This window comes from Labeo rohita, chromosome 17, assembly GCF_022985175.1.
Source record: "Labeo rohita strain BAU-BD-2019 chromosome 17, IGBB_LRoh.1.0, whole genome shotgun sequence".
NCBI lineage: Eukaryota > Metazoa > Chordata > Actinopteri > Cypriniformes > Cyprinidae > Labeo > Labeo rohita.
In genome coordinates this window covers 4,122,624-4,146,850 of record NC_066885.1, presented here as the reverse complement: position 1 = coordinate 4,146,850, position 24,227 = coordinate 4,122,624, and the positions used below count along the sequence as shown (strand labels likewise).

Below are 24,227 nucleotides of genomic sequence, written 5' to 3'. Positions count from 1 at the left end.
TATGTCACTTCATTTTGCTATGGGAGGTTACTTAGTTGCTTTTATGGGAGAGGCACATTTGGTCTAAAAAGTGGCCACGAATGCAAAAATTTACTACCAATTTTATTAGTATTTTTTTTTTACAGTCCCTAATGCTGTTATATGGGCAATTCTACAGAATTGGTCCAAAGACAAAGTTGGAAACATGTTGGAAAATGTATTTTTCCAAAATAAATTGTATGGATGCAAATTGTAGATTATCCAAGGTACACATTTCTAGTAATTGTGCAGTTATTTCTCATATTGTATTTTCAGAAAGTTTTCAAATATGTGCCCATTTGTCACTACCGAAACACAGTAATAATAATTTAATTAAAAGGGTCATATTGACCTATTAATATTTTGCTTACATCTACATTGTAAATATACTTTTGCTATTTTCTTAAATTTTTTTCAGAGGTAAATCTGAACAATTTTTGACAAAACATTTCATGTTTCGGTACCCTGGTGAAAAAACCAGCATATGCTGGTAGGTATGTTTTGATGCTGGTTTGAGCTGGTCCTTTGCTGGTTTAAGCTGGTTCTTGACCAGCAACATGACCAGCATAAACCAGCAAAGGACCAGCAAAAACCAGCATAAACCAGCTAAGGACCAGCTTAAACCAGCATCAAAACATACCTACCAGCATATGCTGGTTTTTTCACCAGGGTAGTGACAGTAATACTTCGGTAGTGACCACACTGCATTACAGAATTTTAACTTGCATACTAAAACACTACTAAAACAAACTAAAGTACTACAATTTTGTTTATCTCCCCCAAAAATGAGGATTATGTGTTCCCTTATGTCACTACTGAAACAATGATGTCGTATTTCGGTCGTGACTGTTTCAGTAATAACAATTTTATGATAACACCCGAAAAAAACAAAGATGTCACTACCAAAACTCCACCAAATGATTTGGTAGTGACAATTTTAGATACTTTTGAACCTAGCTCAAAGATGCTAATCAGCACATGGCTAGCTAGCACAGTTCTGAACAGTGGTAAACACATAAAAACTAAATGTTATGAATTTTTTTCATTGTTTCCTAACTTACAAAGAAAATATCAAATGAATATTTTTTAAAAAAGAAGCAAAAAGATGCTTTTAAAAAACAACAATGGAAAAAAATACAAATATTATTTCAAGTTTAAATGTATGGGGTTATGGTTCAGGACGGCCACCCTCCAACTGAAAGTACCCCATAAATGATTATTTTATATATATTAAACTTACTAATATTTAAATTTATCTATCTATCAACTAGCCTAGCAAATAATCATGCTAGTAGCTTGCTAATCATGCTAACAACATGCTAGTAACTTGCTAATCATGTTAAAATCATGCTAACAACCTGCTAGTAACTTGCTAATCATGCCAACAACAAACTAGTAACATGCAAATCATGCTAGAAACATGCTAGCAACCTGCTAATCATTCTAGAATCATGCTAACAACATGCTAGTAACTTGCTAATCATGCTAGTAACATGTAAATCATGGTAGAAACGTGCTAGCAACCTGCCAATCATGCTAGAAACATGCTAACAACCTGCTAATCATGCTAGAAACATGCTAGTAACATGCAAGTCATGTTAGAAACATGCTAGTAATTTGCTAATCATGCTAACAACATGCTAGTAACTTGCTAATCATGTTAAAATCATGCTAACAACCTGTTAGTAACTTGCTAATCATGCCAACAACAAGCTAGTAACATGCAAATCATGCTAGCAACCTGTTAATCATTCTAGAATCATGCTAACAACACGCTAGTAACTTGCTAATCATGGTAGTAACATGCAAAGCATGGTAGAAATGTGCTAGCAACCTGCCAATCATGCTAGAAACATGCTAGCAACCTGCTAATCATGCTAGAAACATGCTAGTAACATGCAAGTCATGTTAGAAACATGCTAGTAACTTGCTAATCATGCTAACACCATGCTAGTAACTTGCTAATCATGTTAAGATCATGCCAACAACAAGCTAGTAACATGCAAATCATGCTAGAAACATGCTAGCAACCTGCTAATCATGTTAGAAACATGCTAGCAACCTGCTAATCATGCTAGAAACATGCTAGTAACATGCAAGTCATGTTAGAAACATGCTAGCAACTTGCTAATCATGCTAGAAACATGCTAGCAACATGCTAATCATGTTAGAAACATGCTAGCAACTTGCTAATCATGCTAGAAACATGCTAGCAACATGCTAATCATGTTAGAAACATGCTAGCAACATGCTAACAACTTGCTAAAACATGCTAGCAACATGCTAACTACTTGCTAATCATGTTAAAATGTGCTGACAACATGCTAGTAACCTGCTAATGGTAATGTTGCTAGTTTTAGAATCATACTAACATGTTAACTATCTATCCATCTATCCATCTAGCTATCTGACAGACTGCATTCAAACCTTAACATTTTAAAACTACTTTCAACTTCAAACTATTTCAGACTGAAAATTATCCAAACTTAAAACTTTATAAAACTTCTTAAACTTTTTCAAACTTTCTGGTCCAGCTTTCTCAAGCCAACTTAAAGTTTGTCTTGACAAACTTTTTTATCTAGTTTTTAAATATTATTGTGGGTTTCAATAGATAATAGAATGATCTTAGTAAACATGTAGGATTTGTTACTTAAACGCTTTTTAGATGTGTTTTTTGGTTGTGAGGCAGCAGTTTGCAAAACCAGCCAATGGCACGCCCCTTCTTCCTAAACTCCTCCTTCAAATACATGCCAGCCAATCCGATCACTGAAAACGCGAACACATTATTGTGATTCGTCTAAAAACGCGGGCCACCGCTCTGTTTCCAAAGTCTATCTTAATACAGAGACAGCTGATTTCTTACGACATCTGTTTGATTGATATCTGTCAGGTAAAAGGCACATTTTATGTATAGTATTAAAAAAAATACATCTTACATCTTACATCACCTTTCTTTAACACCTAACACAGGTTTCGGACATCTCAAATCGATTTTGACTATATTATTTCCTCATATGACGCGGGGGAACTTTGAACAGGTTCTTAATGTTTCATAACTCCACCTCCGCAGCCCTTTAAATGCTTCTGAGTCTGGAGTATCTGCTGTAAACCACACCAAACGTCCAAACTAAAGTGTCAACAACAGTCTGTATGATGAAATAGGGGTTTAACTGCTTCCACAAAACCCTTACAAGGATGTCTAATTTTGACGAACTTCTCCAACACGCTGGTGATTTTGGGTTTTACCAGAAGAGAATCTCTCTCTTAGGGTCTTTGCCTATTTTGCTACTCGCATTTGTGCTAATAGGAGTTGTATTCCTGGGTTATTCGCCGGATCACTGGTGTAAAACCGCGGGTCTTCAAGACAAGTGTGGTTTCTCTGAGGAGCAAGTGCGGGACCTGACAGTTCCCCGCACTGGTTCCCGTGGCGCGTTTAGTAACTGCGTAAAGTTTGACTCGCTTTGGAACGGGAGCGCACTCACCTGTAATATCTCCATCGACCGGTCCATTTTCACCAACAGCACAAATCTATCCTCCTGTACTGAAGGCTGGGTCTTTAATGAGAACCGGACCACTATTGTAACAGAGGTGAGAATAATTATTGTGGCAGCTTTGCTTAAAAAGTGACTTTAAACTGAAGTGAAAGTAGCAAATCATTAACGTGCATTTGCTTGCCTTGCGTTTGCATGCTTTAAAATGTAACCGATCAGTGTTTAAAGGTAAAACACAACTGCTTAGTAAAGTGTCTAAATACATGCATGCACGTTTTAATTTAGTTTTGCAGTCAGATCGTTGTTTACCTCCCCTTAATGTATCCTAGTTTTCATTGGTTTGTGAAGACTCTTGGCTCGCAGACCTGAACCAGGTATCCTTAGCTGGTGGGTTTTTTATAGGTGCTCTCGTGACCGGATACTTAGCTGACAGGTATTTTTTTTCATATTTCATCATGTAGCAGCATGTTATATTTAATTTGCATTAAAAAAACAGGAGTTGCATTTACTATCATGGCATAAATGCATGCCAGACTTGACTAGCTAGCTTGACAATAATAGCTTTTTTCTTTACAGGTTTGGGAGAAAATCTTGTTTTATTGTCTCAATATTTGGCCTTGGAGTTTCTGGGGTATGCATTATTTTTTCATCTTATTATCCCCTGCTCTTGTTCTTTCGATGTTTGCAAGGCTTTTTTGCCAAAGGAGCATGGACCGCCACATATGTGTTAGGTGGGTGCATAAGATGCCTTACTAGCTGCTATTTGTTAAGTACATGAATTAACATGAGACTAAAACTCTAAGTAAGTAGTTCAATATGACTACTTGTTCAACACAAGTGGACATCTAGCTCTGTAGAGCTTTAAGATTGCAAACTTGTTTTATGTTGTATTCATGCATTTGTTAGATACTTCTATGCGTTGCATACAAGTTGCACATTTTATCAGTTCTTTTTTTGGGAAGCAAACCAATGACCTTGGAGTTGCTAGCACTATGCACTACTGTCTGAACTACATTTTTGATATATTTTCCTTTTTTTGAAACAGTTATCGAATTCTTTGGATCAAACAACAGGAAATTTGTCTCCGTTATGTCCCGTACGCTGTACTCGTTGGGTTTGGTGCTCCTTCCTGCTCTGGCGTATTATATTCCTTCGTGGAAAAACCTACAGCTGGCAATGACTCTACCAACATTCATCTTTCTGATCTATCACTGGTAATTGCTTGCAATGGAACGATAACATATTTATGAGTGATTCTTAATCACATTTGAAACAAAGGTTCTTTTTAGTCGTTCTACATAAGTTATGTAGAAGTTATGTATGGGTATGCCAGACATTAATGTTGTAACAGGGTTATTCCAGAGTCTCCCAGATGGTTGCTGTCACAGAGGAAGACAAAAGAAGCTGTAAAAATTGTTGAGAGCATCGCCAAATGCAATAAAAGATCACTTCCTGAAGACTTTCAAGAGGTAATTAGACTCAGACTATTTATCAAACACATTGTTGTAATATAACCAGTGTTCGTTTGTTTGTTAATGCCTTTATATCCTTCTAGGACGTTCTTACATAGTTTGGATGTCATAATTACAATATGATATGCATTCAGATAATTTTTATATTTGTATTTAAATTTTAATTGTAAAAAAAGAAAGAAATAAAAATAAATATTGTGTATACACTACCAGTCAAAAGTTTTTGAACAGTAAGATTTTTAATGTTTTTTAAAGAAGACTCTTCTGCTCACCAAGCCTGCATTTATTTGATCCAAAGTACACCAAAATCAGTACTTTTAAAAAATATTTGTACTATTTAAAATATCTGTTTTCTATTTGAATATATTTTAAAATGTAATTTATTCCTGTGATTTCAAAGCTGAATTTTTAGCATCATTACTCCAGTTACATGATCCTTCAGAAATCATTCTAATATTCTGATTTGCTACTCCAAAAACATTTATTATGTTGAAAACTGGTTTCTTTGATGAACAGAAAGTTCAGAAGAACAGCATATATCTGAAATGGAAATCTTTTGTAACATTATAAAAGTCTTTATCATCACTTTTGATCAATTTAAAGCATCCTTGCTAAATAAAAAAGGATTAATTTCTCTCTTTTCCCCCTCATAATAAATAAATAAATAAAATAAAATTATACTGACTCTGAGCTTTTGAACGGCGAAGTGTATAATGTTACAAAAGCTTTTAATTTCGGATAAATGCTGATCGTTGGATCTTTCTATTCATCAAAGAATCCTGAAAAAATGTACTTAACTGTTTTAAATAATAATAAATATTTTGAAAATATATTTAAAAAACAGACTAAATTGATGGTATTTTTTTATCGAAATGTATAGAAAGATGAAGCTTTTCTTCTTCAACAGTATGCTTAAAACGCCTACAAGAAAATCCCTTTTTTCCAGTAATTTTTCTGCTAAAAATAACATTATGATGGAGCCATACAGATGACCTGGAAATTTATTTTTGCTTAATTTGTCCCAGTTCACATCAGGGATTGGTGCTTGTTGTGTCAGTGTACAATAATGTGTTTCAAGTTCTACACCAGTGCTCCGAAAAACACTGTTGTATGTATTAAAAAGCAACTATTTCGTGTTTTGTTTTTTTTCTTAGATGGATCTTCTGATAGAAAAACAAGAGGAAATCACCCGCCCTTCATATAAAGATTTATTTAAGACTCCTAAAATGAGAAAGCACACCCTCATCTTGATATATGCATGGTGAGCTGTCCCTAAATACACCTCTTAAGGCATCAAATGCACTATATACGCAGTATAATATGTATAATAATATGGTTTTTATTGCATCCTCTTTCTGCAGGTTTACCGGTGCAGTGGTGTTCCAGGGTTTGGTGTTACGTTTGGGAATCACTGGAGATAATGTTTTCCTAGATTTTCTCATCTCAGCTGTGGTGGAGCTTCCAACTGGAATTATATTTTATTTCTTAGTCGACCGAATTGGCAGACGCCCTCTCATGGCAACAGTCAATTTCATTGGAGGGGCCGCTTGTTTAGCTGTGCCGTTTATTCCACCGAGTAAGCTACACTTCCAGACACATTTTAGCAGTTCGTTTAATGTTTTATCTAAAAATGAGTCATTCAGTGTTCATCAATTTCTTTTTGAAGATGTTTCATGGCTCAAAAGAACCATTGCTATAATCGGCAGACTGGCGGTTGCTATTGGGAATGAGACTGTGAATTTTGCCAATACAGAACTGTATCCAACACCGCTCAGGTATTTATCAGTCTTTTATCAATGGATATGAAACAAAAAGTGTGTTAACGCTGTTGTTAATCACATAATCCACTGAAATGAAAGCCAAATATTTGTACTCACTGTTAACTAACAGTTAATTATGACTTTTGCCTCAGTAAACTTCTAATTAGCTGATTATTATTAGTTTGTGTGGTAGTTGTTAGTTCAGATATGAGTAAGAGATCTAAAATATGGCCATGCAGAACAAGACATTAATATGTGCTTTATAAGTACTAATAAACAGCCAAAATACTAGCAATATGCATGGTAATAAGTAACTAGTTAATAGTGAGAATTTGTCCCTAAAGTGTTTCAGTACCATCTTTGGTTAGCATTTTTTTTTTACACATTTGGGCTTGGGATCAAACCAGAGACTACAACTACTTCTCCCTGTTTATCTTTCTAGCTACATAAACTAAAATTGGCACAGTCCTTCAACCTGTTCTGACTTGAGTTGCTTTATCTTTAGAGAGCAGACTTAAGGTTTTAAAGGAATGAATATCCCTATAAACTGAATATCCCATTGATTGATCTATCAATACCATAGAAATCAGCAAAACCCCAGCAAGTACATTAAATACTACTCACACCACTTCAGCAACCATACAGCAATGCATAAATGTTTTCAAACCCAATATATAGCCTTCAAGCTTTAAAATGTCCAGTTCTGCAAGCTAAATGAGAATGAATGTAGTTTAAATATCAAACTATTTAAAACGTTTGTGCAAGGCCTTGAAATTCAAAGTTTGTTTTGATGAATTTTCTTTTTCTTGATTAGTATTTTAGGTGACACTTTATTTTAAAGACCAATTTCCACTATTAACTATAGTAGCATATTTGCTGTTTATTAGTATGTATAAAGTGCATATTAATGCCTTGTTTTGCATGACCATATTTTAAAACTACCCTACTAACTACTAATAAGCAGCAAATTAGGAGTTTATTGAGGCAAAAGTCATAGTTAATAGCTAGTTGATACTGAGAATTGGACCTTAAAAAAAGTGTGACTATTTACTTATTTGTGACCCAAGACCACAAAACCAGTCAGAAGGCTAAATTTTGTTTGTTATTTGGCTGAAATACAACTGTTTGAAAATCTGGAATCTGAGGGTGCAAAATAATCAAAATATTCAGAAAATCACCTTTAAAGGAGAAGTCCACTTCCAAAACAAAGATTCACATATAATGTACTCACCCCATTGTCATCCAAGATGTTCATGTCTTTTTTTTTTCAGTCGTAAAGAAATTGTTTTTTGAAGGAAAACATTTCAAGATTTTTCTCCATATAATGGACTGCTATGGTGCCCCGAGTTTGAATTTACAAAATGCAGTTTAAATGCGGCTTCAATTGATCCCAATTGTGGTTGTAAACGATCCCAGCCAAGAAAGAAGGGTCTTATCTAGAAAAACGATCGGTTATTTTCATAAAAAAATACAATTTATATACTTTTTAATGCCAAAAGCTCGTCTTGCCTTGCTCTCCCTGAACTCTGTGTATTCTGACTCAAGACAGTTAGGGTATGTAGAAAAACTCAGGCCGTATTTTCTCCCTCAACTTAAAAAATCATTTCAAAATCATCCTACATCAGTGCAGAAGTTCCGACCCAGTCTTTGATAAAGTGAACATGCAAAGAAGACCAAAAAACCTTAACAAAAAGGTAAAATGGCGATATAGGACGATTATGAAGTTAAGGGGGAAAATACGATTGGAGTTTTCCGACATACCCTAACTGTCTTGAGCCAGAATACACAGAGTTCAGGAAGAGCAAGACAAGACGAGCGTTAACATTAAAAAGTATATAAATTGTATTATTTTTTTGAAAATAACCGATTGTTTTGCTAGATAAGATCCTTCTTCCTCGATTTTGATCATTTACAACTGCATTTGGGATCGTTTGAAGCTGCATTTAAACTGCATTTTGAAAGTTCAAACTCGGGGCACCATATCAGTCCATTATATGGAGAAAAGTCCTGAAATGTTTTCCTCAAAAAACATAATTTCTTTATGACTGAAGAAAGAAAGACACGAACATCTTGGGTGACAAGGGGTGGGTACATTATGAAGTTCTTAGCAATGCATATTACTAATCAAAAATTAATTTTTGATATATTTACAGTGGGAAATTTACAAAATATGTTCATGGAACATAATCTTTAATTAATAACATAATGATTTTTGGCATTTTGACCCATACCATGTATTGTTGACTATTGCTACAAAAATACCTGTGCTACTTATGACTGGTTTTGTGGTCCAGGGTCACATTTATGTAGTGTTTCTGTAAACAAAAATTGAATGTTTCTTTTTGTTAGTAGTTTACATATTTCTCTTGCATATTACAGAAACTTAGGTGTATCTGTGTGCTCTTCAGCCAGTGACATTGGGGCAGTTGTTGCTCCGTTTATTCTGTACAGATTAGCTAGTATTTGGCAAGAGCTTCCGCTCTTCGTCTATGGTGAGAAGTCATTTCAATTTCAGAAATCGAAGTACAAATAATATCATCATGTTTATTATTGACTCATGTTTCTCTCTCTGTCACTGTATACAGGTGCCATGTCTGTTCTGTACAGTGGACTAGTGATGCTTCTACCGGAAATGAGAGGTGTTGATCTGCCAGAAACTGTGGATGATGTGGAAAACATGAGAAGGTAGGTTCAGTTTTGCTTTTAGTTAATAAATAATAGGTAATAGCTATTAGTTTAGTCCATTAATAATGTCATATGTTCTTTAGCAGGCGCAAACACAAGGAAAAAGACGGGGCTCAGTTTCCTGAAATAAACATTGTTTCAATGAAAGCAGCTGAGAAAACATCCTAGAAATTATTTCATTTGCAAACAATAAATGTAATTGTAAAATGTGTGGTTGATAGCATGTCCAGTACAGTAATAGTACCATAATATCACATATGCAGTATGCATACAAAAGAAAAACTGAAAATTTAGGTTTGTCCAGATGCTTTTAGACAACAGATTTTTAAATATGCCATATTCCTACACTTTTAATGCTTTATTTGCTTATTTGTTAGTTATATTTTTTGTTCATTAAATGTATATCCTCATATTTAATATCTAATGTGTCTATATATTTTTCATTGTTCACATTCTGGGTGATGTGGTCTGTTTTATATTCATCCTCATAACTCTCATCCAGCCATCCATGAAACTCACTTTTAATGAAGAAATGCTTTTATCTGCAAACAATAGTTTATGCTAATTAACGTGTGGTGACCTGTAAATTTGCTTTCATTATGTTATACGTTCATTCATTCATTGTATTCATTATTTTGGGCACGTTTAGCAACACCCAATCTAGTCATTGTAGTTCAGCAAAGCAGATTTTGTAATTCTTTTTCCACTGAATGTACTGGACAAAAATAATTAGTTCACAATCAACTGGGCACTAAAAAGTAGAGCATTTCCTTTAAATTAGGCTTGGATGGACAAATTAGGGCCCTCTGTTATTGTAGCCCTATACATTAGGAAATCATGGGAAATGAGGTTAGTCTTTCAACTGCTGTGTGGGACAAAAACAAACGATCAACCATCCGTCTACATGTTAATCAGGCTGGAAAACATCAGTGCTAGGCATTTGATGTGAGAATAATGTGAAGTTTAGTGAGCCTCAAAAGCTCTGCTTCATTTTGAAACCAAGTTGGTCGATTATTCTTTTAAATAAAACAACATCTGATAAGCTAAAATCATTAAGATATGAAGCAAAAGCAAAGAAATGTTGTTGATTTGGGTCATGATGCTGAGACGGGTCCAGAAGAGCACAGGAGACTTCAGGAAAAAATCCGACAGTGGAATTCAAACCGACTCAGCCTGTTTGAGATCACTGAACCTGATGAGGTGAACACTTTTCTTTTTAAAGATTAGACTTTTGTAAATAGGTTTTGTAACGTTAGAACTGCAATTTTATGCTTTCAGGCTGTTCTGAGTAGAAATTTATTGCACTTTCAAAGTTTTAATTCTGCCTCATGATTCTACTAAATTTCATAATGAGGAAGAAGTAAAAAAATTGTGAATGCAAGTCTTGGCAAATCTGAGCACATTTTGAGAAATAGTTCAGAAATGTGTGAGATTCCTGGAGTTTTTTACTTTGGAGAAAAATCTGAGTCTAGGATTGCTGGAGTATAAAAAATTGAGATAAAGAAATTTAAATTTTTTTTTTTTTAAATTAAATTTAATAATTTAATTTAATTGAACAATTTCTATTTAATATAATTGCTGTCTAAGATAAATAATTAAAACATTAAAGAAACTTCATTTGTGATTTTCTAATTTTTTCCATTGCTTTCTAATATAAACATTTGAGATATTTAGGAAGTGTCATTTGGTTTTTTTTTGTTTGTTTTTTTTTTATTTGATTTAGGTTGCATTTCATGTTTTCCATGTAATCTCATTACTGTCTAGAATAAAAAATTGAGATATTAAAGAAATTTGATGTGTTTTTATTTTTTTATTTAATTTAGTTTGCCTTTCACATTTTCTATTTATTCTCATTGCTGATAGAATAAATTTAGATTCTAAAAAGTTTGCTTGCTTCTTTCTGTCATCACAATTTAATAATCCTTTTTATTCTTTAGGACTCTGTATTCCATGGAGTTATTCGTTTCTCCTTCCAAGACCATATTTCAGGGAACTGTGCCACCAAATGCATTTGCATCTCAAGCACTTCTACCACACAAGAGGTCATTGAAACCCTGCTGGAGAAGTTTCAACACGATGGGACCTCACAACCTTCCTCATATTCATTATATGAGGTCTTAAAAAATGAAGGTGACAGCAGGACAGAATTTAAATCATGCTTGGGAGACATTACACACTTCCATTCACTTAATGTTCTGTGTTTTTGCCATTTAGAGGAAAGACAACTGAACCTTTCAGAAAAGCCCTTGGTGGTTCAACTCAACTGGAATAAAGACACAGATGGCCGATTTGTCTTGAGGAGTGACAGTTGTGTATCTTTACAGGTGTGTGATGTCACAGCTATTCTACTACATCCATGAATTGTTATATCAAATATGTGTTAAAGATCAGAATTTTGCGGTGAACTAAAAAAATGTTTTTTTCTTAGATTGGCTGTTTGGAAAATAAGGAAAAAGTTGGAGTAATCGAGAATTTCAAGAGGACATTATCAAGGAAAGAGAAGACTAAAAACAAAGAGAAGAAAAAAGAAGTTTCTAGCAGTAACACAGTGGAGAACAATGTCTCTGAAAGTAAAGCAAACAGGTAGGAAGTCACTCTTTTGAACATATTAAGATAATATTAACCTAAAAGAGATTTTTTCTTATGATGAAACATTTGTACATATAAAAGGGACATTTTCAGGTTGAGAGCTGTTACAAGTCCTTTTCTTTAATCAAAACAAGACATGAAGCTATACGTAAAAACCTAATTAGTTTATTGTGACCATTAATCTATTTTAAAAAGAAAATCAGGCATCAAATGTTTAAGTGTGCAAATCTAAAATCTGGTGTATTTAAAGAAGACAGACAGACAGACAGAGAGATAGATAGATAAACAGATAGACAGATAGATAAAGATAGCAAAGACACATGCAAAACACAAATGCCAAATAAAAAGATTCTCCAAAAAACCTATAACCAGAAAATATCATAAAAAAAGATCTGTTTTTAAATGACTCTGCATATAATAAAACATAATAAATATTAAAGCATATGAAATATTCAAGCATATTAAAGTGACATTTTACTCATATTGTAATTTGCACTACAAGTAAAATGTCACTTTAATATGTTAATGTAATAGCTGAAGGACATATAAAATCATAACTAATTAATACATTCATAGTTGACTGATATTTTCACTATTATTATTTTCATGATTTTTTTTTTATTTGCCATTTGCTGAAATCAGTAAATCTATCCAAACTCTTTTTCTAAATGTATACAATGCTATACAAAGCATTAAGTATAGCTATATATATATATATATATATATATATATATATATATATATATCGGAGGTTCCGTCATAATCTATTATTACCCGTCATATTACTTAATTAATTTATTAATATTTTGATTATAATAACACATTAACACAATAACACAACAAAGGACACTAACATATTTTTCGATTTTAATAGATTCTCATTTTTATGAAACAATATAGATTGTTAAATATCAGTCGATCTTTTGGTCTATGCTGTTTTCAGTTGATGAATGAACAGTACATAGTGCGCCTCCCATTCAGTAAATTGCAATCTTTGTGCTTTGTTGAAAAAGTATCAGATTTCACATTCTGTCCATTTCATTAGAAAAATCAATCAATAAATACTGTTTTGGTGCTCTTTAACGTGGCGTGATAGATTGCTGTAGCTTAAACTGGGTACTCACCTGTGTGAAATTAAACACTCCTGACGTTTTCGCTTTTTGTTCTGGATCAAGTATAATATATATAATATTTAGTATGTAATAAGTATATTTTTTCCTTATTACAGCATGACACAAGACTACTTGGAAGTGAAATGGAATCTCCCACTCAGCATTTCTTTAAAGGAAAAAAGTACAGTTGTCTATCCTGGGGATAATAAAATCATCCAGTCTGCACAAATATACAGTTCTCTCTGCTTTTCTCTCTGGTCATTTACATTTTGTTATTGATTTCTATTTTAGATGAGGAATCTTTCTTGCTTGCTGTGATAAATGACATTAACAGCGCCACAATTCACTTCAGGCTCTCGCCTGCGTATGTGTTTTATCTGTTTGGGCGATTTTTAACCAGCCAAGCCGGGCAAAGGAATAAACCTGAGCAGACTGAACAGAAAGTCTGCATGATATTTGACAAGATTGTGCACTTGATTCAAGACGTCATTCAGGTAGATTAAATTCTGTAATTATACAAATGTGTGATGTACTTCATGACATCAAGACTTTATATATCACAAAGTAATTCTCTGATAGTTTCCTCAATTGTGTCTGTGATTCCCCTTTAGAAACAGAGGAACATTGCAGTGGCTCTTGCCTTCTGGATGGCCAACGCATCTGAGCTCCTGTACTTCATCAGACGGGACAGAGATCTGTGTCCCATCACGCTCCAGGCTCAAAACACTCTCGCTCAGCTTGTGCAGCAGGCTTTCTGGTATGATAAAAGCGTGATGTTTGCAGAAAGGGCGATGTATTTTCAGTATTTAATTAAGCATTAATGTTTCCTCAGGTACCTGTCACATCGGCTTCAGGTTGATCTTGAAAACCACTTGCCTGCATTCTTTGCTGATGTAAAAAAGGAAACGACTCAGACAAAGGAAATAGGTAAAATGTTTTGTAATTACACAGTAGTCGCAAAATATTTTTGGTGTTATCTGTACAACCATTCACACATACTGTGGTCTATTTTGAATGCATTTTGTCCGATCTACTATTATGGTGTCATCTAATTCAGATTAAAGGATTAGTTCACTTCCAGAACAAAAATGTACAGATAATTTGTTCACGTCCTTGTCATCCAAGATGTTCATGTCTTTCTTTCTTCAGTCGTAAAGTAATTGTTTTTTGAGGAAAACATGGAATTTTCTCCATATAGTGGACTTCTATGAGTTTAAACTTCCAAAATGCAGTTTAAATGGAGCTTCAAAGGACTTTAGATCCAGTGGATCCAGAGGAAGAAGGGTCTTAGCTAGTGAAATAATCAGTTATTTTCTTTAAAAAATTACAATTTATATACTTTTCAAATGCTCGTCTTGTCTAGCTTTGCATGTACTCTGTGCATTCCAGTTCAATACAGTTAGGGTTTATCGAAAAACTCCCAACTTTTTCCCTCCAACTTCAAAATTGACCTACGTTGCTGCAGAGGTACCGACCCAGTGTTTACAAAGTGAACGTGCAAAGGTCAAATGCCCTTTACAAAAAAGTTAAAACAGCGATGTAGAACGATTTTGAAGTTGGAGGAGAAAATGAGATGGGAGTTTTTCGACGTACCCTAACTGTATTGAACTGGACTGCACAGAGTACGTATTTGCCTCGCAGAGCTCAACAAAACAAGCATTTAAAAAGTCTCATTTAAAAAGTCTCTTTACAAATGAAGAAAGAAAGACATGAATATCTTGGATGACAAGGAGGCAAGTAAATTATCTGTAAATTTTTGCTCGGGAAGTGAGCTAATCATTCAGCTGCTATTAAATGGCATGTAAAGCAAGTTCTTTGCATGTCAGTCAGTTGATGCTTCCTGCAAAAGATGATTTTCTTACTTAGTATTTTTGTTTTCCTGATCAGTATACTTTAATTTAGCAATTTAGCAAAAAAGCTCAACCTTAAAGGAATGATTCACCTAAAAATGAAAATTTGTTAAAAGTTTACTATGTAGATGAGCTTGTTTGTACACCAGAACAAATTTAGAGAAATGTAGCATTACATCATCTGCAGTGAATGGGTGCCGTCAGAATGAGAGTCCAAACAGCTGATTAAAAACATTACAATAATCCACAAGTAATCCACACCACTCCAGTCCATCAATTAATATTTTATGAAGTTGTGTGTCTGTGAGAAACAAGCCCATCAATAAAGCATTTTTAACTTAAAACTGTTGTTTTGAAATAGGCTTAAATGATAGTCCTCCATCCATAATATTGCTTTCCCCAGTAAAAAGTGGTCTCACCTGAATCAGGAGAAAAATCTGCACAGATCAAGAACCATTAACAAGCCAAAACAGTCCATTAACAAACATGTGGGTGGATTTTGATGAGAGAGGACAACGGGAGATGGACTTTTTTCACAGCATTATTATGAATTATAGACTCTGACGGCACCCATTCACTACAGAGGTTCCATTGGCGAGCAAGTGATGTAATGCTACATTTCTCCAAATCTGTTTCTATGAAGAAACAAACTCATCTTCAGGATGGCCTGAGGGTGAATACATTTTCAGCAAATTTTCATATTTGGGTGAACTATTCCTTTTAAGTTGCTTCAGATGCTAAAACATCTGGATTAAAGATGCTGACATGTGTACTGTTGCAAATAATCTGTTCTGTTCTGAATTTGTGTTTTAGAAGGCATCTTGAACACTCTCATAAAAACCATGAGTTTGCTCCGAATGTGTCGGGTCAACCCTGCTCTGAGCATCCAGCTCTTTTCTAAACTCTTTCACTTCATGGGGGCCTGGATCCTGAACCGGCTCACTGCGCCAGGATCCACGCTGTGCTCGAACTACTGGGGCAAAACTCTGCGGCAGCGGCTGAGGCATGTGGAGGCCTGGGCAGAAAGACAAGGGCTGGAGCTGGCCGTTGATTGCCATCTGAGTCGTGTAATCCAGGTAGTGTGTCTAAACACACTAGATGATGAGAAATACAGCATGCAAAGTGATGTAACTGCTGTTTTGAACGATATTATTTAGATCTTTATCAACATCAAAAGATCTGACACATCCGTGGTTATTTCCTTAAAAATGTTGCTCCCTTCAGGCGACGATGCTTCTAACCATGACCTCTTACTCGACACGAGATGCCCAGGTGATTCAGTCCACATGCTACAAGCTGAACTCGCTACAGCTAAGAGCACTGATGAGTAAATATCACTACAGCCCAAATCAACCCCACTATCCACCAGTAAGTGAAGAAAAATGATAACGTTCATCAAAATCAAAACAGCTACAGTTGAAGAGTTCAGATGCTTAGCTTTTTTTATCAGGCTCCTATAATTATGTTCAGTTATTTCACTTTAATTGCATAGAAAAGGACCTATACATTGCCATTAGAGTTAAATTACTAAACCTAAACATAGGAGCCTGATAAAAATGCTCATTTTAGATTAAAATTTCAGGTGGCACTTAGAGGCTTTTGCATCTTAACTCTTTAATTGAAAAATTACTTTCTTAAAAAGTGTTTTTCTTATTTTCCAGTACACATATCTGAACATTTTTAAATCAAGATACATTAACCTGAGAAGCAAAATGACATTAAAAATGACTTGTTTTCTGAAAAAGTAAATTTAACCTTAAAACAAGAAAAAATATTAAATATGGTAGATATGGTCAGAAAAGTAAAAAAGGTCAAAATAATCTTGTTTCCCCCCTAGTTAAATCCACTGCAAAAAAGTCTAAATATTCTTTTATTAATATATTAATTAAGCAAATAAATATTCAAATATGTGTGAAATATGTCATCAGAAATATTAACTAAAATAAATAAACTTTAAATAAAAATTATTTTTTGTATATTTTTAGAATGATTTTAGATTTTAAAATAATGTAAGAATATTTAGACTAATATTATTGTCTTGTTTTCTAGTACAAATATCTTAACATTTTTAAATCTACTTACATCAACTTAAGAAGCAAAAAGAGATGAGAAAGTCTTGTTTTCTAAAAAAAAAAAATTATTGAAATTTTAAAACAATTACAAGCTTAAAACAATAAAACTAACTTTTAAAAATGTGTTCAGAAAAATAAACTTGTTTGAATTAAGCTTTTTAATACATTTTTGTAGAAAACTAGACTTAAAGTTGTAATTTCTTCTTTCTGTAAGTAAATGTACTGTGTTTAGGTATTTATGCTGGAAAACAAGACAACAATACTAAGGAAGAAAACCATATTTTGCAGTGTACGCATAATTATTCGGTTGTCTCACCAAAAAGACTACATTCATTTTGTTGTTCATAGGCACTGATAGAGCGTGTAGCCGCTTTGGCAGAAACCACAACAGATGTTATGAGAGGAGAGGGTGGAGAAATTCGACTGGAAGAAGAACTGGACCTTCACCTGCCTTTCCTGTTGCCTGAGGACGGATATTCATGCGATTCCATGCGTGGCATTCCCAAGGGATTTCAGGAGTTTTTAGAGCCCATCTGTCGCAAAGGTAATATAGCATTAACTGTTCCTTCTGTGTTAGTGTAAAGTCAGTATATAAACTTAAAATCTATAGTTAAAGATACATGTATCTTAAATTCTTCTATGGTTATTAAAAAACACTGGACTTGCATCTTTTCTAGGTCACTGTAAATTAATTCCCCATTCTAACTGTGTTGGGACTTGGACCATTTTCTTTGGCCCATTGGATCGCTCCACAAAGGGTTCAATTTGGGTATGTTGCTAATTTACAGATGAAATTAAGTTATTAATTCCTATAAAACAGCCAAGAACTGTTATGACATATGGACTATGGAGAAGAGGTTAATTTATTTTAATATTAAAGCTTTTCTGAATTATTCTCTTTATACACTTGTTATAATTAATTTAACATATCTTAACTCTGAACACAACTGTAATTTTATTTCATCAATACTAGAAACCCGAAGCATTGAAAATTACTCTAAAGAAACCTTTGCATGGTGGAATGGGAGTGAGCATCGTAGCTGCCAAGGTAAGACTAAGTGCAATTTAAAGTCATTTTGGTGTTAAGGTTTATTTTATTTTTTTTTTACATTAACATGACAATAGTTAAAAAGCGCTGTGTAAATAAACAGTAAATAATAATACTAAATACTACAGCATTTAGTAGTCTTAATGTGAATTTCAACATTTAATACATTTTTTAAATCAAAAGTTATGTGTTAATATTTTTTTAAATGCACCGTCAACTTTATCAGCTTATGCATTAACAAATGAGACCTTGTTGTAAAGTGTTACCATAATTTTATAACAATACAATATCAAAACTTATTTTACAAATGTATTCAGATTGATTTATTATATCCTTCAGGGGGCTGGACAGGATAAGCTTGGCATTTTTATCAAATCTGTCGTCCAGGGCGGAGCAGCAAATGTGGTCAGTATTGTGCAAATAACAAAAATGTACCTATTTGCATCATATTATATACTGTTGTTTTAATGAAGGATGGCAGACTAAATCCAGGAGATCAGTTATTGAGTGTGGATGGAAGAAGTCTTGTGGGAGTGTCGCAAGAAAGGTAAAACACTCTTTAATATCTCTTAACCATTTAGTGTTTTTGAGCCTTATGTGCATGACTAGATCTGTTGGAAGTAAAAACTGATTTTTATTGATCCTCTTCAGGGCTGCAGACATAATGACGCACACTGGATCAGTTGTAGCACTGGAAATTGTCAAGTCAGCAGCTGTATATTATGGTTTTGAGAGAGTATTTACCCAGTCGCCACAAACAGCATGTAAAGGTACTGAATGCTAAGCAAATTACCTTATAATACACTGCAGTACAAAACATGATTTTTTACTTGGTGTTTTTGCCTTGTTTTCTAGTAAAAATATCTAATTATTCTTAAATCAAGATAAATTAACTTGAGAAGCAAAATAACAAGATAGTAAGTCCTGTTTTCTTTTATTATTTTAGGCTAAAACTCACTTAATTTTTATGCATTTTCAGAAAACAAGTCTTAATATGTCATTTTACTTCTTAAGTGAATGTATTTTGACCTCAGAATGTTTAGATATGTTTAGAATGCTGGAAAACAAGACAAAATACTGAGTAAGAAAATCCTGTTTTGTAGTGTGAACCATTTGAAATACTTAAGTTTCACTCAATACTCATATAGCCAACATATCATACGAATCTGTTTTACATTTGTTAGATCATGTTAATGGTGGACCTTCCAAGCAGAGGTCCAGTGTCTCTGATCTTCACGACAGTGCCAAACCATCTGTTCCTGGTCCATCAAGACCATCAGAAACATTTATAAACCATCACACAATCAGCAGAGCAAACACAAAACAAAACCAGAAAGGGCTCAAACAGAAACTGGAGTATCGTTCCAATCCCAACCTGGCATGTGAGTATTTATATTTGCTTTTTTTTATTTTTAATTTTTTTGGTTTACGCTCTATTTCTTTTTCTGTTACCGTCAGATGACCAGGAAATGCCTGTTAATTCAGTTCCCCCTGAAAAGATGACGTTTTCCTTCTCCACTGACGATCTCATGGATTCTGTGAGTACAGATAAATGTTTTTTGTTTATTAACATAATCACCTTTATGAACAGACTCATGTTTTTTACTGTTGAACTTAATTATTACTTATATCACCCCAGGGTAGACCCAGAAACACTCTTTCAAATGCAGAGACATTACACAGAGAATATTTGACCCTGCCAACATCCAAACCTCACAGCAATAAAACACCAAGAACCACCGAACATCCTCCGCATATTGATAGATTCTCCAGGGATCAGCAAAAGATCAACTTTATGGTATTTGTATGTTGCACTTCCTGTCTTTGTTCTGTCTGTTCTTATTGCTGTGTTTGATATTTGTGCTTCCATAAGCTTTGCACTAGAAGCAAAATCACTTGGCAGATAGGGAAGACTGGGGCTAGTTGTCACACTTTTTACTCCAGTTAATATTGTTCATATATATACTACCAGTTCAAAGTCTCTTCTGCTCAACAAGCCTGCATTTATTTGATCCAAAGTACAGCACAAACAATAAAATTTTGAAATATTTGTAATAACTGCTTTCTATTTAAATATATTTTAAAAAGTAATTTATTCATGTGATTTCAAAGCTGAATTTTTAGCATTATTATTTTAGTCACATGATCCTTCAGAAATTATTCTAATATTCTGATTTGCTGGTCAAAAAACATTTGTTTTTATTATGTTGACAACAGCTAAATAGATTTTTTTTCAGGTTTCTTTGATGAATAGAAAGTTCAGAAGAACAGCATTTATCTGAAATAGAAATATTTGGTTTATCATCACTTAAGATCTATTTTGAAGCATCCTTGCTAAATCAATTTTTTCCCTCATAATTTCTTTAAAAAAATTAAACTGACTCCAAGCTTTTTTGGTATAGTGTATAATATTACAAAAGCTTTTAGAATGCTTAAAATTTAGCTTTGATCACAGGAATAAATTACATTAAAAATATATATTTAAATAGAAAGCGGTTATTTTAAATAGTAAATTAATTAAATAAACAAACAAACAAAAAAAAAAAAATATATATATATACATAACAAAAAAACAAAAGAAAAGAAAGAAAAATCTTACTGTTCAAAAACTTTTGACAGGTAGTGTATGAAATGAATGTGAACATTATAATGTATTTATTTTATTTTATTCATTTTATCTTTAATGTATCATTTTCGTTTCTGTTTTTTTTTTTTAATTAATCATTATCATTATTTTCATTTTATTAAATATTTTATACACATATGTTGTACCCACATTCACAAAGAATACCTTTGTATCCCACAGAAACAGGCAAGTTCTCAAGACAATCTCTGGAGTGAAGAGAAAGGTTGTCCTCTAGTGGACAGAACGAGGTACTTGAAGAAGCAGCAAGATATGAGCAAATGGAACAGCCTTGCAACCATAAGTCCAATGGATTCCAGTTTATCCAGCATGGGACAAAGAAGCGGACTCTGGAAGGTCCCAACATCCACCCAGTCCATGCCTCTATCGCAGCCGAAACGAATAGACGTCCCATATACACCACAAACCAACAGTCTTTCATTTAGCACATTCCGCCAGCCTATGGAGACCCAAATTATATCTCCAGCACATCATCGGTATCAAAAACAGAGCAATGGACTACCGTCTCAAAGACCACAGCAGCTACCGAAGAAAAAAACAGTCGTCTTTCAATCATCTGTGCAGACATTGCAGAATAGCTTACCCTCACATCTAAGGGCGAACCCTCAGCAGAAAGGGCCTGACAAAATCAAAAAGCTCTCTGGTGGAGATTCATGGAAGCTGGACGCTCAGGATGAGCAACAGACTGCAAACCTACTGCAACAGGAAGTGCAGCAGCTGCAGGCCAAAGTGCAGCGCAGCATTGAGGAGAGTGAACGTCTGCGCAGACTCTCTCTAGAGCTGCAGTTTCAGAAGAGACTAGAGGAGTTCCAGAACAGTGATGAAGATGTGGATGATGATGATGAGAGCAATTCAAGGGCAAAACAGACATTGTTTCAAACAGGAAGTGGTGTAGTGGTGAGTTGTTAAGTGTGCACTGAAGCATCACAATGTTTATTAATATGCATGAGCTTTTATAACTCTATTTATAATTTTGTTGATGCCATTCTAGGTTAAGTGTGAAAAAACTGAAACACCAGCTGACCAGCAAAAGGAAGGTCCTTTTATCCAAAAAGCCAGTTTGAAAGGTGCTGGATGATATTTTATAATCATTCACTTATTAATATTGCCTCAGACTTGATACATTTGTCTAATATTGATTTATGGAACTGCAGATGGAGTCAAACATGAATCTGCAGGATGTGACAAAACCTTATCTGAGAAGTTCTCTTCCGGGTGAGTCTCAATTATAAATGCTTAATTCTTTACACCAATTCTGTTTAACTCTCCAAAACAGGGAAGAGCGAGGCTTGTTGTCAGTTTTTTACTGAATCCCACATGGCTTTTAAGTTCAATTTAAGTACATATACAATTATAAAGCACAAAATAGTTTAGCCAATAAATACGGTTATGAATTACATAAAATATTCAGAATTTAATATGTATAATTAGATATATGTATAATATGTCTGTGTGTTTTGTTGTGATTACTTCTGTAGTCTTTGTTTGTTACCCAAAAGTTATGAAAAAATACATATAAAGGCCTTGGAATTTTAATCTGGAGGAAAAAAAAAAGACAATCTTTTTTAAATTACCTTTCTAATATAGCCTTTGTGACATCTTTTTGTGTGACTCTGGACCACAAAACTAGTTGTTAAGTCGCATGGGTATATTTGTAGCAATGGTCAACAATACATTGTATGGGTCAAAATTATTTTTATTTTATGCCAAAAATCATTAGGATATTAAGCAAAGATCATGCTCCATGAAGATATTTTGTAAATTTCCTACATAAATATATCAAAACTAATTTTTGATTAATAATACGCATTGCTCAGAACTTCATTTGGACAACTTTAAAGGTAATTTTCTCAATTTATTTATTTATTTATTTATTTATTTTTTTTTGCACCCTCAGATTCCAGATTTTCAAATAGTTGTATGTCGGCCAAATATTGTCCTATCCTTACAAAAAGCTTATTTATTCAGCTTTCAGAAGATGTATAAATCTCAATTTCAAAAAATTGACCCTTATGACTGGTTTTGTGGTCCAGACTCACATATTGTAAGTTTAGAGAGGCCTGTAATATTTCATTGTAATCAGGTGTGGTTTTTTTATATTCTTACAGTGAAATAGATCACAAAAGCTTAAAAACACAACGATCCCCAGAGAATCTGACCTTTAAGGAGCGTCAGCAGCTGTTTTCTTTGGCAATGGTCACTGCAAGTAAAGTCAAAGTGTCCTGATGAAAAGGCAAGCCTCGGAGACTGTCAATCATTCAGACAATAGTGTCTTAAAACAGAAACAAGGTTAAATATTTCATGTTCCTGGACCCTCCTAAGCTGCATGCAAGCTGTAAAATTGTTTACACATAAGGTAAATTCATATATACTGAGCCACTTTTTCATTTCTGTCACTAAACATGACCCGCTTTCTGAATTCACCAGTATTTTTCACATAGTGCCATAGTAATATACTGTAGGAATGTATTCATAGTGGAAACAGAGGGATGTTGTAGTGGTTTTACAAGAGATATTTAGCTGATAGCAACTTGTCTTCAAAAACAAATGCATACATTGGAAATAAATAATTCTTTATTGCTTTATATAACATGATTCATAAACATCTCTGCATGATAAAAATAAACATTTCTCATTTTACACCTTGTTTTGTTGATAAAACTGCACCACCATTTGTTCCTGCTCCCTGGTTTCAATGGACCCTCGGCGTATGCTTCTTATCTCATTAATGGCATCGACTCCAGTGATTTTCCTGCTCTTCACCAGGTAACAGGCGAGCATTGTTCCCGTCCGTCCAAAACCATGCAAACAGTGCACTCCAACAGCCTGCCAAAGACAAGAGCTTACTGTATAACTTTTGGCCCTCTAGAGGTTGAAGATTAAACCTACAAGTTACTGGCGGAGTAACATTACTTTGGTAATGACGTGCGTTGTGCTTCGGCACCGCTAATGAGCGCGGATTAATCTATTACTTGAGCCGCATCGTTGTAAACATGATTACAGATGATCGGTTTATCAGTGCGAATATCACTAACGACATAAAAAAAAATGTCCTATGGCCGGGTGGCAGCTTTTGTGCTGTTATTGTTTTGATTAGTTAAAATAAGTTGATGTAAAATGATGTTACAACTGTTTAGCAAAGCTTACATTATAATGATCGCAGTCATATCCGATAACTTGCTAAGGTTATTTAGAGTCAAACAGACTGAAGTGATAACTGGCTTAGAGATTCGCTTTGTTACAAACATAAACTTTGTTTTGTGTACAACAAATGACGAAAACTGCATTGGTTCGTGGTGTAGAGGGTTTTTCACTTGCCTCACAATTTGGTCAGTTACCTGGATGCGTGGCCATATTGGAGATTCTCAGATGTAAACAACAGCATTGATTGCACGGTTAATGTACTAATGAATACGCTGTTTTGCAAATTTATGATGTTTAAATTATGGAAAAAACATGTCGAACCTGCTAAATCATTTAGAGAGG

At 34.1% G+C, this 24,227-nt stretch overlaps 3 protein-coding genes across 5 annotated transcripts in view; 2 read left to right on the top strand and 1 right to left on the bottom strand.

The window, feature by feature from the left end:
* Positions 1–2,831: 2,831 nt before the first annotated feature.
* slc22a3 (solute carrier family 22 member 3) lies at positions 2,832–9,781 on the top strand. Of its 3 annotated transcripts, XM_051134093.1 has the most exons (12): positions 2,832–2,908; positions 2,989–3,606; positions 3,839–3,942; positions 4,086–4,240; positions 4,555–4,723; positions 4,861–4,978; positions 6,136–6,242; positions 6,343–6,557; positions 6,648–6,756; positions 9,121–9,233; positions 9,327–9,426; positions 9,510–9,780. In XM_051134093.1, the coding sequence occupies exons 2-12, from the start codon at positions 3,214–3,216 to the stop codon at positions 9,592–9,594; spliced, it is 1,668 nt and encodes a 555-aa protein (XP_050990050.1). In that variant the 5' UTR covers positions 2,832–2,908; positions 2,989–3,213; the 3' UTR covers positions 9,595–9,780. The 3 variants fall into 3 exon arrangements, with proteins under 3 accessions (XP_050990050.1, XP_050990051.1, XP_050990049.1); XM_051134094.1 differs by having other exon boundaries at positions 2,876–3,606; positions 9,513–9,781; XM_051134092.1 differs by having other exon boundaries at positions 2,876–3,606.
* Positions 9,782–9,974: 193 nt separating this feature from the next.
* LOC127180128 (afadin) lies at positions 9,975–23,201 on the top strand. The gene is made up of 23 exons (XM_051134090.1): positions 9,975–10,626; positions 11,364–11,556; positions 11,641–11,750; positions 11,855–12,009; positions 13,244–13,308; positions 13,419–13,621; positions 13,739–13,884; positions 13,960–14,054; positions 15,791–16,053; positions 16,202–16,345; positions 17,398–17,593; positions 17,727–17,818; positions 18,023–18,097; positions 18,437–18,502; positions 18,571–18,644; positions 18,749–18,867; positions 19,282–19,479; positions 19,556–19,635; positions 19,737–19,895; positions 20,904–21,638; positions 21,733–21,808; positions 21,896–21,956; positions 22,850–23,201. Exons 1-23 carry the CDS (start codon positions 10,486–10,488, stop codon positions 22,965–22,967), a joined length of 3,564 nt encoding a protein of 1,187 aa, XP_050990047.1. The 5' UTR covers positions 9,975–10,485; the 3' UTR covers positions 22,968–23,201.
* Positions 23,202–23,360: 159 nt separating this feature from the next.
* The window catches only part of dusp23b (dual specificity phosphatase 23b), a 3,355-nt gene continuing 2,488 nt past the window's right edge, over positions 23,361–24,227 (bottom strand). The window contains exon 3 of the mRNA XM_051134095.1: positions 23,361–23,567. Within this exon, the coding sequence (XP_050990052.1) occupies positions 23,379–23,567 (189 nt within the window). The 3' untranslated portion in view covers positions 23,361–23,378. The remainder of the gene's footprint in view (positions 23,568–24,227) is intronic.